General features: G+C 66.7%; 1 protein-coding gene across 4 annotated transcripts; it reads right to left on the bottom strand.

The window, feature by feature from the left end:
* Positions 1 to 8,018: 8,018 nt before the first annotated feature.
* PRR19 (proline rich 19) lies at positions 8,019 to 18,327 on the bottom strand. Of its 4 annotated transcripts, none has more exons than XM_039512759.1 (4): positions 18,204 to 18,327; positions 13,031 to 13,924; positions 10,828 to 10,985; positions 8,019 to 9,284 (listed from the first exon to the last, which is right to left on the bottom strand). In XM_039512759.1, exons 2-4 carry the CDS (start codon positions 13,908 to 13,910, stop codon positions 8,220 to 8,222), a joined length of 2,103 nt encoding a protein of 700 aa, XP_039368693.1. In that variant the 5' UTR covers positions 13,911 to 13,924; positions 18,204 to 18,327; the 3' UTR covers positions 8,019 to 8,219. The 4 variants fall into 4 exon arrangements, with proteins under 4 accessions (XP_039368693.1, XP_039368694.1, XP_039368695.1 ...); XM_039512760.1 differs by lacking the exon at positions 18,204 to 18,327 and adding an exon at positions 14,726 to 14,868; XM_039512761.1 differs by lacking the exon at positions 18,204 to 18,327 and adding an exon at positions 14,463 to 14,626.
* Between the last annotated feature and the right edge of the window lie 54 nt (positions 18,328 to 18,381).

Here is an 18,381-nt window from a genome sequence, read left to right as displayed (position 1 = left end):
GGGGGACGGAAATGGACCCTGCTGTGAGGGTCGGAAGCTTGTCTCTCTCCCCACAGAAGCCGCTCCAATAAAAGATCCCTTCCCCCACCCTCTCTCTCTAATCTCCTGGGACCCACACGGCAGCTGCTGTAGGACACTCGCTAATGCAGCCTGCGCGGGACAGAGACAAACTCCCCAGGAGGAGCAGGTGGGCCGGGACCCAGGCAGCTTCTGGCCATGAGTGGCGAGATCTGCTCCCTCCCTGCCTGGGCACCCGGAGGACACAGGCAGGTGGGGGGTCAGGCACCAGGGGCTGTGCATGGCAGCTCTGCGAGAGGGGGTGAAGGGGGCTGGATCCATGGGGGGGGCCAGGGGCTGGGGGGGGTCAGGCACCAGGGGCGGTGCATGGCAGCTCTGCGAGAGGAGCAAAGGGGCTGGATCCATGGGGGCCCAGGGGCTGGGGTCAGGCACCAGGGGCTGTGCATGGCAGCTCTGCGAGAGGGGCGCAGGGGCTGGATCCATGGGGATCCAGGGGTGGGGGTCAGGCACCAGGGGCTGTGCATGGCAGCTCTGTGAGAGGGGGCGCAGGTGGCTGGATCCATGGGGGGGGGATCCAGGCGGAGCAGGAGAACTGAAAACTACAGTTCTCAGGGTCAGAGCAGTCCCGACTCTGGGGGCAATGGGGCGGAGGGGGGGCAGCCACCGCGAAAGCCATGAGCGCTGTGACCCTGACTGAGGGCCTGGCCACAGGGACTCAGCGACCGCGGATCTGTCCAGGGGCGTAGCCGAGCATTCAGCCGGGGGGCAGAGCTCTCTGTCCGTCCCTCCAGCCAGCCCTGGGTTTAGTGGAGGTTTGGAAGGCCACTGGCCCTGGAGCAGGGTGGGGCCCTGAGAAGAGCCCAGCGGGGAAGCAGAGTGGGATGCGCTCAGCCAGCCATCGCCCTGTGGGGCGGGGGGACAGTCGTGTGCCTACGGCAGCAAAGCAGCAGGTAAGAAAGGGAGACACACCGATCTCCTAGGACTGGAAGGGACCTTGAAAGGTCATTGAGTCCAGCCCCTGCCTTCACTAGCAGGACCCATTTTTGCCCCAGATCCCTAAGTGGCCCCCTCAAGGATTGAACTCACAACCCTGGGGTTAGCAGGCGCATGCTCAAACCACTGAGCTATCCCTCCCCCCACTGCCTGAGGCTTCTGCGGATCCTCGGGGGGGGGGGCTTGGGGACAGTCTTAGTGGCAGTTCTCTGCAAGGGGGGCTCCCGGAGGGGAGTGCCAGGCTACTGGCCCCAGGCCTTTGCTCTGGCTCTGAAGGACGCGCGTGCGTGGCTGCCTTGGCCTCACAGAGCCTCTGGGAATGGCCTGCGCTCCTAGGGGCTGGAAGCAGTGATGGGCAAACTACGGCCCCCGGGACCCTCCTGCCCGGCCCCTGAGCTCCTGACCGGGGAGGCTGCCCCCGGCCCCTGCCCTGCTGTTCCCTGGGTGGCGGGGCTGCGAGATCTTGCCGGGCAGCGCGGCTGCCTGACCCGGTCTCTGTGCTGCGCGGTGGTGGTGGCTGGCTCCGGCCGGGCGGCGCGGCTGCCTGACCCGGTCTCTGTGCTGCGCGGTGCTGGTGGCTGGCTCGGCGGCGGCGGCGCGGCTGCCTGACCCGGTGCTCTGTGCTACACGGTGCGTGGCTGGCTCCAGCCGGGCGGCGCGGCTGCCTGACCCGGCGCTCTGTGCTGCGCGGTGCGTGGCTGGCTCCAGCTGGGCGGCGCGGCTGCCTGACCCGGTGCTCTGTGCTGCGCGGTGGCGGTGGCTTGCTCAGGCCGGGCGGCGCGGCTGCCTGACCCGGTCTCTGTGCTGCGCGGTGGCGGTGGCTGGCTCCGGCCGGGCGGCGCGGCTGCCTGACCCGGTCTCTGTGCTGCGCGGTGGCGGGGCTGGCTCGGCGCGGCGCGGCTGCCTGACCCGGTCTCTGTGCTGCGCGGTGGCGGGCTGGCTCCGGCCGGGCGGCGCGGCTCCTGACCCGGTCTCTGTGCTGCGCGGTGGCTGGGCTGGCTCCGGCCGGGCGCGGCTGCCTGACCCGGTCTCTGTGCTGCGCGGTGGCGGGCTGGCTCCGGCGGCCGCGGCTGCCTGACCCGGTCTCTGTGCTGCGCGGTGGCGGTGGCTGGCTCGGCCGGGCGGCGCGGCTGCCTGACCCGGTCTCTGTGCTGCGCGGTGGCGGTGGCTGGCTCCGGCCGGGCGGCGCGGCTGCCTGACCCGGTCTCTGTGCTGCGCGGTGCTGGGGCCTGGCTCCGGCCGGGCGGCGCGGCTGCCTGACCCGGTCTCTGTGCTGCGCGGTGGCGGGGGCTGGCTCCGGCCGGGCGGCGCGGCTGCCAGACCCGCTCTCTGTGCTGCGCGGTGCTGGTGGCTGGCTCCGGCCGGGCGGCGCGGCTGCCTGACCCGGTCTCTGTGCTGCGCGGTGGCGGGGGCTGGCTCCGGCCGGGCGGCGCGGCTGCCTGACCCGCTCTCTGTGCTGCGCGGTGGTGGGGGCTGGCTCCGGCCGGGCGGCGCGGCTGCCTGACCCGGTCTCTGTGCTGCGCGGTGGCGGTGGCTGGCTCCGGCCGGGCGGCGCGGCTGCCTGACCCGGTCTCTGTGCTGCGCGGTGGCGGTGGCTGGCTCCCGGCCGGGCGCGGCTGCCTGACCCGGTCTCTGTGCTGCGCGGTGGCGGGGCTGGCTCGGCCGGCGGCGCGGCTGCCTGACCCGGTCTCTGTGCTGCGCGCGTGGCGGGGCTGGCTCCGGCGGCGGCGCGGCTGCCTGACCGGTCTCTGTGCTGCGCGGTGGCGGGGCTGGCTCGGCGGCGGCGCGGCTGCCTGACCCGGTCTCTGTGCTGCGCGGTGGCGGTGGCTGGCTCCGGCGGCGCGCGGCTGCCTGACCTGGTCTCTGTGCTGCGCGGTGGCGGTGGCTGGCTCGGCGGCGGCGCGGCTGCCTGACCCGGTCTCTGTGCTGCGCGGTGCTGGTGGCTGGCTCCGGCCGGGCGCGCGGCTGCCTGACCCGGTCTCTGTGCTGCTGCGCGGTGGCGGGGGCTGGCTCCGGCCGGGCGGCGCGGCTGCCAGACCCGCTCTCTGTGCTGCGCGGTGCTGGTGGCTGGCTCCGGCCGGGCGGCGCGGCTGCCTGACCCGGACTCTGTGCTGCGCGGTGGCGGGGGCTGGCTCGGCCGGGCGCGGCTGCCTGACCCGGTCTCTGTGCTGCGCGGTGGTGGTGGCTGGCTCCGGCCGGGCGGCGCGGCTGCCTGACCCGCTCTCTGTGCTGCGCGGTGGTGGTGGCTCGCTCCGGCCGGGCGGCGCGGCTGCCTGCCCCGCTCTCTGTGCTGCGCGGTGGCGGGGGCTGGCTCCGGCCGGGCGGCGCGGCTGCCTGGGACCCAGGGCCTTCACCCCCGTGCTCCCTACGATTCACCAGGACTCTCAGCCATCCAGTAAAGCAGAAGGTTTATTTAGACGACAGGAACACAGTCCCACACAGGTCTTGCAGGCACAGATAACCAGATTCCCCGGTTAGGCCCATCTTGGGGGGCCTCACAGCCCCCCCCGGGGATCAGAGCTCGGTCTCCTGACTCCCCTCTCTTCTCCAGCCCACCTTCTTCTCCCAGTCCTCTCCGGCCCCTCCTCTCTCCTCCGCCTCCTTCCTTTGTCTCCCCTGGCCAGAGGTGTCACCTCCCCTCCCCCAGGCCAAGCTCAGCTCACAGTTGAATTCCTGCATCTTCACCTAAACCTCTGGCTCTCCCCTCCCCCGCACAGGCAGTCTGTGCTTCCTACTCCTTCACATCTCTCCCCCCTTCGAGACTGAACTGAGCGGGGTCACTCCAGCCAGTGACCCGGGGAAGTTCGGACCCACCTACAACCTTATGCCGCCCGCGCCCTTTCCCCACCCCAGTACCCCTGGGGTGCACCCTGGGCTGGGGCCTTCTCCCCACGTTCCAGTCTGGGGGGCTGTGATTCGGGTTCTCTCGGTTCAGAGCCCCCCTTCTGACCCTGGCCCCCCTCTGGACAGGCTCCTCGGGGCGGGGCCCGGATCTTACAGCCATCTCCCCCCTGTCCCGGGCCTTCCTCCCCCTCTGGCAGGGGCCACAGGAGCGGCAGTGCTGCCGGACATGGGCAAAGACCCCAGGCCAGTAATAGTTCTGCAGCAGCCGCTGCTGGGTACGCCAGGCTCCCTGGTGCCCTGAGGGGGGAATGTCATGGGCCTGGCACAGCAGCTGGTGGCGATACTCCTGGGGTACCACCAGCTGCCTCCTGATCCCCCCTGACTCCATCTTCCCTGGGGGAGCCCATTCTCGGTACAGGAGCCCCTTCTCCCACAGGAACCTTTTCCGGCCACCTCGTCCCATGGTCTGTCCCCCCCCGAGGTTGGCCAGGTCCCTTATCCTCCGCAAGGAGGGGTCTTCCCGCACCGCGGCCTGGTACTCAGCCGCTGGGGCAGGGGCGGGGATCTGTTCTCTCTCACCGGCTGGGTCTGCGGCCGCAGCCTCTCTGAGCCCTGTCCCTGGGCGTTCCCTCCCTACCGGGTCAGGGTCCGGTGTCTCGGCCAAAGTACTTTCCCCGGGGTCAGGGTGCAGAGCCCTGCGTCGACCCTGACTACGGTTCACGGCCAGGGTACCCTGGGTGTTACTTGGCCAGTCCTCGAGGTCCCCCCCCATTAACACCTCCGTGGGCAAATGTGAGTGTACCCCCACGTCCTTGAAGCCCTCCTTGTCCCCCCACTTTAGGTGTACCCTCGCGACAGGCACCTTGAATGGGGTCCCGATCACACCCCTCAGGTTCAGGTAGGTGTTGGGCACCATCCGACCTGAGCCCACCACCTGCGGCCGGGCCAGCGTCACCTCTGCGCCCGTATCCCAGTACCCAGTGACCTCCTTCCCGTCTACCTCCAGGGGAACAAGGCACCCGCTCCGGAGGGGTAGTCCCGTGCCCACCCTGTAAACCCCAAACTCAGGGCTGGGAGCATCCAGCCCCTCGGAGGGGTCGACCCGGGGCCCCCCTCCCTCCTTTGCAGAAGTACGCGGCCCACCCCCCTTTCGTGCGACCGCTGCCCCTCATCCGGCTGGGTCTCTACCAAGTTGACCCGGTGTGGGGTTGGTCTGCTCAGTTTGTCCCGGAGCTTGGGGCACTGGCCCCGTACGTGGCCCAGTTGGCCACATTGATAGCAGCCCATGTCTCGTGGGTCCCCTCGAGGGGGACGGCTGGACCTGACGCCAGATGCTTCCCTTTGGTGGGGGCCCTCCCTCGGCTCCTTCTGGGAAGTCCCATGGTGACTCTCTCTCTGCGTTGAGGCAGATCTGCTCCTTCGAGACTCCTCCCTGCCATCCCCTGCCCGACTGTCCAGGTATTGGTCGGCCAGCCGGCCTGCATGCTGCGGGTTCTCCGGCTTCCGGTCCATCAGCCACTGCTTCAGGTCAGACGGGCACTGCGCATACAGGTGCTCCAGTACGACTAGGTCAAGCAGGTCCTCTCTAGTTTGGGCCCCAGCCGTCCACTTGCGGGCGTACCCCTGCGCCCGGTTGACCAGTTGCAGGTATGTGACCTCCCGGGTCTTACGTTGACCCCGGAACCTCTTCCGGTACATCTCCGGGGTCAGCCCAAACTCGCGGAGCAGGGCCTCTTTGAACAGGTTGTAGTCCCGCGCCTCCTCCCCTCTCATTCGGCTGTACACCTCCACGGCGGTGGAGTCCAGTAAGGGGGTGAGGCGCCGGATCCTGTCTGCGGGGTCAACCTGGTGCAGCTCACAGGCGTTCTCAAAGGCCGTCAGGAAGGTGTCTATGTCCTCCCCCTCCTTACGCGGGGCCAGGAAGTTCTTATCGAAGCTCTTTGTAGGCTTGGGCCCCCCCTCACTCACCGCAGCCGGGGCCTCCCTGTTGTTCAGCTGGGCCATGGCCAGCTCGAATTCACGCTGCTTCTCCCTGTCCTCAAATTCACGTTGCTGTTGCTTCTCCTTCTCTCTCGCCTCGTATTCACGCTGGCTTTGTCTTTCCTCATATGCCCTCAGCTCCTTACGCTCCTCCATCTCCATCCGTTTGATCTCTCTCTCCAACTCCAGCCGCCTGAGTTCCACGGAGGCCGAGCGTCGCCGGGACGATCCCCGGCTGGCCGGGGGGGTCACGGTGCCCTCGGTAGCTGGGCTCCTCCTCCCCCTCCCCCTAGGCCTAGGGGTGGGGGGTCTCGAGGAGCCCTCATCCGCCGACTGGCCACTCCCAGCGGGTACAGACACTGGGGCCTGCGCTGCATCTGCCCGGCTGCTTCCCTCAGAGACAGGGACCGGTTCATTCCTGCGATCTCTCTCCTCCAGCCGGGCAATCAGCTGGGCCTTGGTGAGCTTCCCATGGCGCAGCCCCCCCTGCTTGCACAGCTCCACCAGCTCACACTTGCGCTTCTGGGAATACATCTTCCTGCTGGCCACTCGCAGGCCGGGGTGCTCGCCGCTCCCCACGGGTTCCAGGGGGACCCCTAGTGTGCCAGTCCTTGAGGTCACCCCCTCTCTGCCAGGGTCGAGCTGCAGACTCCTTCGCCCCTGGGATCGCTCACTGTGATCCCCCGGGGGGACCCTGTTACTGCAAAGTCCTGCTCTCCGGCCACACTCTCCCAGGGGTGAATCGCCCCTTCGTTTTACTGCTCCCCAGTCACTTACTGCAGGAAGCGCCGTCCACGGGGTGCTGCCGATCCCACCGCTGCCACCAGTTGTCACGGAGTGTGGGGGACCCAGGGCCTTCACCCCCGTGCTCCCTACGATTCACCAGGACTCTCAGCCATCCAGTAAAGCAGAAGGTTTATTTAGACGACAGGAACACAGTCCCACACAGGTCTTGCAGGCACAGATAACCAGAATCCCCGGTTAGGCCCATCTTGGGGGGCCTCACAGCCCCCCCCCGGGGATCAGAGCTCGGTCTCCTGACTCCCCTCTCTTCTCCAGCCCACCTTCTTCTCCCAGTCCTCTCCGGCCCCTCCTCTCTCCTCCGCCTCCTTCCTTTGTCTCCCCTGGCCAGAGGTGTCACCTCCCCTCCCCCAGGCCAAGCTCAGCTCACAGTTGAATTCCTGCATCTTCACCTAAACCTCTGGCTCTCCCCTCCCCCGCACAGGCAGTCTGTGCTTCCTACTCCTTCACACCCGCTCTCTGTGCTGCGCGGTGGCGGGGGCTGGCTCCGGCCGGGCGGCGCGGCTGCCTGTCTTGGTGCTCTGGGTGGCGCGGCTGTAGCACCACCAGCCACGAGTGCTTCCGGCTGCAAAGTACGGCGGCTGGGGGCTGGGGGGGGGGGGTTGGATAGAGGGCAGAGGACTTTGGGGGTGGTGAGGGGGCGAAGGTGTGGATAGGGTCAGGGCAGTCAGATGGCGGGGAACGGGGGGTTGAATGCGGGCAGGAGTCCGGGGGCAGTCAGGGGACAGGAAAGGGGGTTGGATGGGGCAGTGGGGCTGTCAGGGGCGGGGTCTGGGAGCCGTCAGGGGACAGGGAGGAGTGGATGGGGTAGGGGTCTTGGGGGCCGTCAGGGGACAGGAACGGGGTTGAATGGGGCAGGAGTCCGGGGGCAGTCAGGGGACAGGAAAGGGGGTTGGATGGGGTGGCGGGGCTGACAGGGGACACGGAGAATGGGGTGGTTGGATGGGGCAGGAGTCCCGGGGGAGCAGTCAGGAATGAGAGGAGGGGTTGGATGGGGAGTGGGGAGCTGTCAGGGGCGGGGGGTCTGGGAGCCGTCAGGGGACAGGGAGGAGTGGATGGGGTAGGGGTCTTGGGGGGGCCGTCAGGGGACAGGAACGGGGGGTTGGATGGGGCAGGAGTCCGGGGGGGCAGTCAGGGGGTGAGAAGCAGGGGGGTCGGCTAGGGGGTGGGAGCCGGGCCACGCCTGGCTGTTTGGGGGGGCACAGCCTCCCCTGACCGGCCCTCCATACAATCTCGGGAACCCAATGTGGCCCTCAGGCTAATCCCCCCCCCCCCCGTGCTAATCCCAAGTGGGCGCCTGGGAACGGGGCTGGCGAGCGGGGGAAGTGGAACCTGCCCCCCAGCCGGGCGTGGGGGACTCCAAGGAAACCCCCACAGTGCCGTCATTGACAACTGGCTTTATTGAGGAGCCTCTGAACATGGGCTCGGCTCGGGGGGCCCTGCTGGGGAGGTGGCCTGAGGGACCCCAGGGGACAGAGCGGGGCTGTGACTGACGCCGCACGGGGCTCCGAGGGGCCGGAGGGGGCAGCGAGCGCCCCAATCTAGCCAGGGGTGCCAGGCTCCCAAAGCCCTTCACCCCCCCGTCAGTACAGCTTCATGCGGGGGAAGACCCAGGCCTCCGGGCTGCCCTCCTCCAGCCGGTAGCCGTGCAGCGTGGGTGGCGGCGAGCGGCCGCGCTCCAGCGCCTCCGACGGGGGGAAGAAGGACATGGGCAGCTGCTGGAGCGCGCAGAGCTGCTGGGCCCCCCCCAGGGGGAACCTGCTCCCCCACCCCCCAGCACGGGGGCAGCCTTCCCCCCTGGCTCCGGAGTCCCAGGGCTGGTAGAAGGTGGGGGCTCTCACGGGCTCCACGGATGCCGGCTTCTGGCCGTGGTCTCCGGGCCTGCCCAGCACCGACAGCAGCCTGGGCTGCCGAGCCTCGCGGGGGGGCAGGAGCGGTTCCAGGCGAGGCCCCTGCCTGTGCTGCCAGCAGGCCTGCGGGAGGGGCGCTGGCTCTGAGCACAGCTCCCAGGAGACAGCCCTGTGCCCCGGCCGAGGCCACGCCAGCGCCCGGGGGGCCAGGACCTCTGCTGCCTGGCTGGGGCTCCAGATGCTTCTCAGCACATCGCAGGAGGGCTGCGTCTCCGGGCCGGCTCTCGCTGTGCTCTGGGAAGCGTGTAGCTCCGGTGGGGGCCGCTTGCTCTGGGTCTGGGTCTGGGTCTGGGTCTGCAGCACCTGCCACAGCTCTGGGCTCAGCCAGTGGGCACAGGGGTACTGGGGGGGCTCCGCCAAGGGGCACCGCGCAGGGCTCCTGCTGGCCAGACCCGAGCTCCGCCCCGAATCCCCAGCTGCGAATGGCATCCAGTGCCCCTGACCGTGTCCCTCGGAGCCATGCTCCTTTTGGGCCGGCCTAACGGCCATGCTGGCTCTCTCTAGCCCGGTCCTGGGCTCCCAGATGGCTTCCCAGGATCTCCTGCAGCATTGAGCGGCTCTGGGCAGGGGGCCTGGTGCTTCCGGGGCGAAGGTGGCTATGGTGCCTGTGTGTAGGGCAGAGCCGGACAAGAGTGCGTGGTCAGACGGAGCTGCTGTGGGGTGCAGGCTGTGCCGGCCAAATGGCTCGCGTGCGCCAAGGGATTCCAGGTCCTCCCTTCGGGTCGCTCTCCTCTCCCCCTGCATGGAAAGAGAAGGGGGCTGGCTTGTGTGACGAGCTGGGACTGTTCTGAATGTTCCCTCTGAATCCGGTGTTGGTGCCTCAGTGTCCCCTCGGCAGTTCTTAATATCCAGGTGGGGGGATCAGGGGGGTGATTGCTGCAGAGGAAGGGGCCAGTGCACCTAAATGCCTGACACTGTCTCCTAGCAACTGCTGGCCTGGGCCCCTCCCCTGCAAAGGTGCCAGCTGAAGGTGTTGGAGACAAAGAGGTCAGGTGACCTCCTGGCCCGGGAAAGGAGCTGAGCAGAGGAGGGGCTGGAGGGGGTGTCAGTCTGGGGCTGGCTGGGGACGAGGAGTGAGGGCAGACGTGGGGGTCTGGCTCACTGCCCCCCAGAATGGACCCGGCCGAGGGGTCCGGCTCGCGGTACCTACAAGCTCTGTGTTAGACCCTGTTCCTGTCATCGAATAAACCTCTGTGTCCCCGGCTGGCTGAGAGTCACGTCTGCCTGCGCAGTGGGGGGGCAGGACCCTGTGGCCCCCCAGGACCCCGCCGGGGGGACTCGCTGGGGGAAGCGCACGGAGGGGCAGAGGATGCTGAATGCTCCAAGGAGAGACCCAGGAGGTGAAGCCGGGGGAGCTTCTTGCCCTGCAGCCAGGCTGCTCCGAGGGGGAGGAGGCTCCCAGAGTCCTGCCTGGCTCGGTGGGGAGCAGCTCCAGAGCAGCGCCCGGGGACCCCGTGACACCTGGTGCATTTTGTTCGTCACAGCTCGTCCAGCAGGAGGAGGACGGCATGCCAGCCAACAGGGCAAATGCTGGGGGTGGCAGGGACCTTCTGCTGACTGCCCCTTGTGCGGGCAGTGTGCTCCGGTGTGCCTGGCTCCAGCGGGGCATGTGGGGCTGGACTGGGGTGCTCCGCACTGGGGTGCTCTGCAGCGGGACTGGCTTAGTGAGTCTGTAGTGACTGCAGCGCAGCCCCGGGGCTCCCGAGTCACGGCCCACACATCCCTGCGAGGCAAGGCCAGCTCTGCCCGACCAGCCGTCTCCAGCTCCCCATGGGCAGAGGCCCTCCGCTCTCATCTTACCTAGCTGATCTCTGTCCCTCACCAGTGCCGCACGCATGGTGCCATGCACGCGAGTCAGTCAGGCAAAGACACCCCCCCACACACACACCTTGGAAAGTCACTGCGTCCTCTCCCTGTCCCCCGGAGCCGCACTGGAAATGGGCCAGGCAGGCCTAGTGACAGGCCTGTGGATTAAATAGATAAATATACGGAGCTATTCCTGTCTCCTAGAGCTGGAAGAGACCCCGAAAGGCCATCGAGTCCAGCCCCCTTCACTAGCAGGGCCAAGGACTGATTTTGCCCCAATCCCTAAGTGGCCCCCTCAAGGGCTGAACTCACAACTCTGGGTTTAGCAGGCCAGTGCTCAAACCACTGAGCTATCAACCCCGCAGGTAGGAGGGTTTGGGGCTGGCTGCCCCACTGATGGAGGAAGGTGCCTTTATGGCCCTCCAGCCACTAGGTTCTGGGGCAGGGGGCTTTCCAGGGACCACAGGGCACTCACCGTTTTCATGACCGTGTGCGTAGGGCTGGCGCACCTGAAGGCCTGCACGTCCTGCCCCCTTCTCCTCTTCCCCGAAATGCCCTGTTCAGAGTTCCCGCTGCCACTCGATCCCGTATCCCACAGCAGCTCCTGCCCCCTGGCACCTGGGCTCCTGAGAGCTAAGGGCAGCAGAAAACGAGGAGGCTGAGCAAACGCAGGAATCAAACGCAGTGTGGGCCGGACGCCTCTTCAGAATACGAATCTGCCTCCCCTCCTCCAGCCCCGAACGGCAGAGTCGCTGCACCCGCCTCTGGGGGGAAATGCACCAATCGGCCCCCCCAGCCCCGAACCGCAGAGTCGCTGCACCTGCCTCTGGGGGGAAATGCACCAATCGGCCCCCCCAGCCCCGAACCGCAGAGTCGCTGCACCCGCCTCTGGGGGGAAATGCACCAATCGGCCCCCCCAGCCCCGAACCTCAGAGTCGCTGCACCCGCCTCTGGGGGGAAATGCACCAATCGGCCCCCCCAGCCCCGAACCGCAGAGTCGCTGCACCCGCCTCTGGGGGGAAATGCACCAATCGGCCCCCCCAGCCCCGAACCGCAGAGTCGCTGCACCCGCCTCTGGGGGGAAATGCACCAATCGGCCCCCCCAGCCCTGAACCGCAGAGTCGCTGCACCCGCCTCTGGGGGGAAATGCACCAATCGGCCCCCCCAGCCCCGAACCGCAGAGTCGCTGCACCCGCCTCTGGGGGGAAATGCACCAATCGGCCCCCCCAGCCCCGAACCGCAGAGTCGCTGCACCCGCCTCTGGGGGGAAATGCACCAATCGGCCCCCCCCAGCCCCAAACCGCAGAGTCGCTGCACCTGCCTCTCGGGGGGACCTGGGATGCAAACTAGAGAAACTGCCATGGGGAGATGAGGCCAGGGCAGCAGGACTAGTGCCCCAACTCTGGGGGACAGACCCCAGGGAACTTGAATTAAAGTGCCGGGGCTGGGCTGTGCACCTGAAAGACTTAGTGCCCCAGCGGGGCCGGCACTGACAGCCCCGGGAGAGCGCCCCCAGTGAACCCCCCACCCCGCTCCCTGCAGCACAGGCCCATCGCGCCCCAGTGGGGGATTGGGGTCAGCACTGACAGCCCCGGGAGAGCGCCCCCAGTGAACCCCCACCCCGCTCCCTGCAGCACAGGCCTTTGGGGTCAGCACTGACTGCCCGGGGAGAGCGCCCCCTATTGAACCCCCCACCCCGCTCCCTGCAGCACAGGCACTGACAGCCCCGGGAGGCGCCCCAGTGAACCCCACCCCGCTTCCTGCAGCACAGGCGGATTGGGGTCAGCACTGACAGCCCCTGCAGCACAGGCCCATCGCGCCCCAGCGGGGGATTGGGGTCAGCACTGACTGCCCGGGGAGAGCGCCCCCTATTGAACCCCCCACCCCGCTCCCTGCAGCACAGGCCCCCCGCGCCCCAGTGGGGGATTGGGGTCAGCACTGACTGCCCGGGGAGAGCGCCCCCAGTGAACCCCCCACCCCGCTCCCTGCAGCACAGGCCCCTCGCGCCCCAGCGGGGGATTGGGGTCAGCACTGACTGCCCGGGGAGAGCGCCCCCTATTGAACCCCCCACCCCGCTCCCTGCAGCACAGGCCCCTCGCGCCCCAGCGGGGGATTGGGGTCAGCACTGACAGCCCCGGGAGAGCGCCCCCAGTGAACCCCCCACCCCGCTCCCTGCAGCACAGGCCCCTCGCGCCCCAGCGGGGGATTGGGGTCAGCACTGACAGCCCGGGGAGAGCGCCCCCTATTGAACCCCCCACCCCGCTCCCTGCAGCACAGGCCCCTCGCGCCCCAGCGGGGGATTGGGGTCAGCACTGACAGCCCGGGGAGAGCGCCCCCAGTGAACCCCCCACCCCGCTCCCTGCAGCACAGGCCCCTCGCGCCCCAGCGGGGGATTGGGGTCAGCACTGACTGCCCGGGGAGAGCGCCCCCAGTGAACCCCCCACCCCGCTCCCTGCAGCACAGGCCCCTCGCGCCCCAGCGGGGGATTGGGGTCAGCACTGACTGCCCGGGGAGAGCGCCCCCTATTGAATCCCACACCCCGCTCCCTGGGACAATCGGAAGTCTCCCCTCCAAGGCTAAGCAGGCCTGTCCCTGCCTAGCTTATGACAGCTGTAGTGATGCCACGACTGTGCTGACCCCCGCCCCGCCCCGCCGCACGCCCTTGGCACAGGCCTTACCTCCCTGGGCAGAGCCACCGCACGGCTTGTTATGCACCATTAGGGCAGAGAGGTCGGGCAGGGTTTGGTGCCGGTCCAGCAGGGTGCTGAGTATTGTCTGGCGCCTTTCGCTGATCAGGTTGCGCCCTGGGAACATCGACGTCAGGTCGAGATGGGTTTGGAGTTCCTGGGCCAGCTCCCTCATGGCAGCCGTGGCACCGCCTGGCTCAGCCCCACTCGGGGGGACGTTCTCCTTCTCGTCCAGGGGAGCTGGGCGCTCGGCCTGGGACTCGCCTGTCTCCACCGCTGCGGTTTCAGAGTGAGTTGGGCCCAGCTCCCTGGCAGCGGGCGCGGCTGTAGGCTGGGGCCCTTGGCCCGCTGCGTGGGGTGCAGGCGTGCTGGTCCCATGCTGTCTGTCTGGAGCGCATGTCTGGCCAGGGGCGCAGGGGTCCCAAGCCTGGCTGATTGCGCCAGGGAGCGCAGCACTTGTCTCCGTCTCCGTCTCTCGCTCGCTTCGGGGATCCAGCAGCCTCTCGATGTCGGCTGATTTCACCTCCCTGTTAAACATGCCCAGATGCTGGCTGAGCCTGTGCTGGGTTATGATGACTGGCCTGGAGCCAGAGACCCTTTGGATGGCTGGTAGAGGGGTGGACTTGGCGTGGCCGGCACAGTGCGAGCTCCAGCCCGGGGCTGGCATCCTCTGAAGCATCCTGCAGCCAGGCCCGCCCGCAGCGTTCCTGCCGAACTTGGCAGAGTTGCGCTCCCGTTTGGTTTTGCGGCGCTTGACTCGGGCGGGTCTCTGCCCGGCACCGTGGTGTCCCGGCTGCGATGCTGTCAGCTGGGGGGCAGAGGGGGCGAGGCCGGGATCATCGCCTGCCCTTCTTCTGCTGCAGGGATTCATGCCGGCTGCTGCTCCTGCCGCAAGGAGCAAAGTCAAAGAGCTTCCAGTGCCCCCCGCCAGCCGCCCCAGCTCTGCCCCTGCCTGCTCCCCTAATGCCATGCAGCTACCAGGGAATGGAGCCACAGTGGCCTCGAGTGGCTGTTTGGGGGAATGCAAAGGGCGTCCGGCTCGGCGTCCCCCGCGCCAGGCTCTGTACAAACACACCGCACAAGGCACTCCGAGGACACGCGCTTGTTCATGGCTCCAGCCGTCATCTATTCCCTCCCAGCCCCCAGGTCTTCTCTTTAACTGCATCCTTGGCTTTAGTATAGCTGGAGGGCTGCTGGGTCTGCCTGGACGGGAACAGCCTGTCCTCATATCACCCTGCGGGGAAACCCCCACCCCGAGGGCTGAGGCAGGGGGGCAGGCCCCATGGCCCGTTCAGCCCCCAGCCTCTCTGCTGGTGAGGGGGCACCCCTGGGGAGGTGTGAACGAAAGGAAGCCTTCGCCCAAGAGTGACAGGCCCTAGCCCGGCAGGAGCTTGTGCAGAGACCCCAGCAACTCGGTTCTCACCGTGTGTGGAGGGAGCTGCGGGTAAAGGGGGGGAAGGGGCAGGAGGGAGTGGGGGGTCAGTGAGCTCCCTCCCCACTTCTCTGAACTGAATCCATGGGCCTTTCAGGGGTGGGGGGGGTCTGTGCCCGGATCCCCTATGTCAGTGGTTCCCAACCAGGGGTCCGGAGACCAAGCATGGCCAGCATTAGACTCGCTGGGGCCCAGGGCAGAAAGCCAAAATCCTGCCACATGGGACTGGAGCCCAGGGCACCGAGTCCCACTACCTGGGGCTGAAGCCAAAGCAGGGCCCCCTGTGGTGTGGGGCCCAGGACAACTGCCCTGCTTGCTGCCCCCTAACGCCGGCCCCAGCTTTTATAGGCAGAAAAATAGCTGTTGTGGCACAGCTGAGCCGTGAAGTTTGTATAGCAAGGGGGGGGTGCATCCCTTCAATCCCCCTAGAGACCCTGCCCCATCCCACTCCCTTCAATGCCCCAGAGACCCCTCCCCCTCCCTTCAATCCCCCTAGAGACCCTGCCCCATTCCACTCCCTTCAATGCCCCAGAGACCCCTCCCCCTCCCCTCAATCCACAGAGACCCCTCCTCAATCCACAGAGACCCCACCCCATCTGACCCTCTCCTCAATACCACCTTAAAAACCCCTCCCCAGACCCCTTCCCCTCAATCCCACCCTATAGACCCTCCCTTCAAACCCCCTAGAGACCCCACCCCATCCCACTCCCCTCAATGCCTCAGAGACCCCTCCCCTCAATCCCACCCTATAGACCCCTCCTTCAATCCCCTAGAGACCCCACCCCATCCCACTCCCTCAATGCCTCAGAGACCCCTCCCCTCAATCCCACCCTATAGACCCCTCCCTTCAATCCCCCTAGAGACCCTGCCCCATCCCACTCCCTTCAATGCCCCAGAGACCCCTCCCCTCAATCCCACCCTATAGACCCCTCCCCCTCCCTTCAATCCCCCTAGAGACCCTGCCCCATTCCACTCCCTTCAATGCCCCAGAGACCCCTCCCCCTCCCCTCAATCCACAGAGACCCCACCCCATCCCACTCCCCTCAATGCCTCAGAGACCCCTCCCCTCAATCCCACCCTATAGACCCCTCCCTTCAATCCCCCTAGAGACCCCACCCCATACCACTCCCTTCAATGCCCCAGAGACCCCTCCCTCAATCCTACCCTATAGACCCCTCCTTCAATCCCCTAGAGACCCCACCCCATCCCACTCCCTTCAATGCCCCAGAGACCCTCCCTCAATCCTACCCTATAGACCCCTCCCCTCCCTTCAATCCCCTAGAGACCCCACCCCATCCCACTCCCTTCAATGCTCCAGAGACCCCTCCCCTCCCCTCCCTTCAATCCCACCCTAGAGACCCCACCCCATCCCACTCCCTCAATGCCTCAGAGACCCCTCCTCAATCCCACCCTATAGACCCTCCCTTCAATCCCCTAGAGACCCCACCCCATCCCACTCCTCAATGCCTCAGAGACCCCTCCTCAATCCCACCCTATAGACCCCTCCTTCAATCCCCTAGAGACCCCACCCCATCCCACTCCCCTCAATGCCTCAGAGACCCCTCCTCAATCCCACCCTATAGACCCTCCCTTCAATCCCCTAGAGACCCCACCCCATCCCACTCCCTTCAATGCTCCAGAGACCCTCCCCTCAATCCCACCCTATAGACCCTCCCCTCCTTCAATCCCCTAGAGACCCCACCCCATCCCACTCCCTTCAATGCTCCAGAGACCCCTCCCCTCCCTTCAATCCCACCCTAGAGACCCCTCCTCAATCCACAGAGACCCCACCCCATCCCACTCCCTTCAATGCCCCAGAGACCCCTCCTCAATCCTACCCTATAGACCCCTCCTTCAATCCCCTAGAGACCCCACCCCATCCCACTCCCTTCAATGCCCCAGAGACCCTCCCCTCAATCCTACCCTATAGACCCCTCCCCTCCCTTCAATCCCCTAGAGACCCCACCCCATCCCACTCCCCTCAATGCCTCAGAGACCCCTCCCGTCAATCCCCCAAGAGACCCCACCCCCTCCCACACCCATCAATGCCCCCGAGACCCTCCTCAATCCTACCCTATAGACCCCTCCTTCAATCCCCTAGAGACCCCACCCCATCCCACTCCCTTCAATGCTCCAGAGACCCCTCCCCTCCCTTCAATCCCACCCTAGAGACCCCACCCCATCCCACTCCCCTCAATGCCTCAGAGACCCCTCCTCAATCCCACCCTATAGACCCCTCCCTTCAATCCCCCTAGAGACCCCACCCCATCCCACTCCCATCAATGCCCCAGAGACCCCTCCCCTCAATCCTACCCTATAGACCCCTCCCTTCAATCCCCCTAGAGACCCCACCCCCTCCCACTCCCTTCAATGCCCCAGAGACCCCTCCTCAATCCTACCCTATAGACCCCTCCTCCCTTCAATCCCCTAGAGACCCCACCCCATCCCACTCCTTCAATGCTCCAGAGACCCTCCCCTCCCTTCAATCCCACCCTAGAGACCCCACCCCATCCCACTCCCCTCAATGCCTCAGAGACCCCTCCCCTCAATCCCACCCTATAGACCCTCCCTTCAATCCCCTAGAGACCCCACCCCATCCCACTCCCCTCAATGCCTCAGAGACCCCTCCTCAATCCCACCCTATAGACCCCTCCTTCAATCCCCTAGAGACCCCACCCCATCCCACTCCCCTCAATGCCTCAGAGACCCTCCCCTCAATCCCACCCTATAGACCCCTCCCTTCAATCCCCTAGAGACCCCACCCCATCCCACTCCCTTCAATGCCCCAGAGACCCCTCCTCAATCCTACCCTATAGACCCTCCCTTCAATCCCCTAGAGACCCCACCCCATCCCACTCCCCTCAATGCCTCAGAGACCCCTCCTCAATCCCACCCTATAGACCCCTCCCTTCAATCCCCTAGAGACCCCACCCCATCCCACTCCCTTCAATGCTCCAGAGACCCCTCCCCTCCCTTCAATCCCACCCTAGAGACCCCACCCCATCCCACTCCCTCAATGCCTCAGAGACCCTCCTCAATCCCACCCTATAGACCCTCCCTTCAATCCCCTAGAGACCCCACCCCATCCCACTCCCCTCAATGCCTCAGAGACCCTCCCCTCAATCCCACCCTATAGACCCTCCCTTCAATCCCTCTAGAGACCCCACCCCATCCCACTCCCCTCAATGCCTCAGAGACCCCTCCCTCAATCCCACCCTATAGACCCCTCCTTCAATCCCCTAGAGACCCCACCCCATCCCACTCCCTCAATGCCTCAGAGACCCTCCCCTCAATCCCACCCTATAGACCCCTCCCTTCAATCCCCTAGAGACCCCACCCCATCCCACTCCCCTCAATGCCTCAGAGACCCTCCCCTCAATCCCACCCTATAGACCCCTCCTTCAATCCCCCTAGAGACCCCACCCCATCCCACTCCCCTCAATGCCTCAGAGACCCCTCCCCTCAATCCCACCCTATAGACCCCTCCCTTCAATCCCCTAGAGACCCCACCCCATCCCACTCCCTTCAATGCCCCAGAGACCCTCCCCTCAATCCTACCCTATAGACCCCTCCCCTCCTTCAATCCCCTAGAGACCCCGCCCCATCCCACTCCCTTCAATGCTCCAGAGACCCTCCTCAATCCCACCCTATAGACCCCTCCCCTCCCTTCAATCCCCTAGAGACCCCTCCCCAGACCCCTTCCCTCAATCCCCCCCAGAGACCCCCTCCCACCTCCACGCCCCCCTCCTCCAACTGCCGGAGCAGGACTTCCCCCGCCCCTCGCGGAGTGGGCGTGGCTGACTGGCCCCTCGGGGCGGGAATGCCCCGCCCTTCTCTCCTAGGGGCGGGGCTGTTTCTTTCCCTCTGCTCTCTCCTCGCCTCGCGCCGCAGCCGTTAGCCGCCTTCTGCC

This window comes from Mauremys reevesii, linkage group 24, assembly GCF_016161935.1.
Source record: "Mauremys reevesii isolate NIE-2019 linkage group 24, ASM1616193v1, whole genome shotgun sequence".
Taxonomy (NCBI): domain Eukaryota; kingdom Metazoa; phylum Chordata; order Testudines; family Geoemydidae; genus Mauremys; species Mauremys reevesii.
Note: the sequence above shows the minus strand (reverse complement) of the source record. Positions and strands in the feature narration are given on the sequence as shown.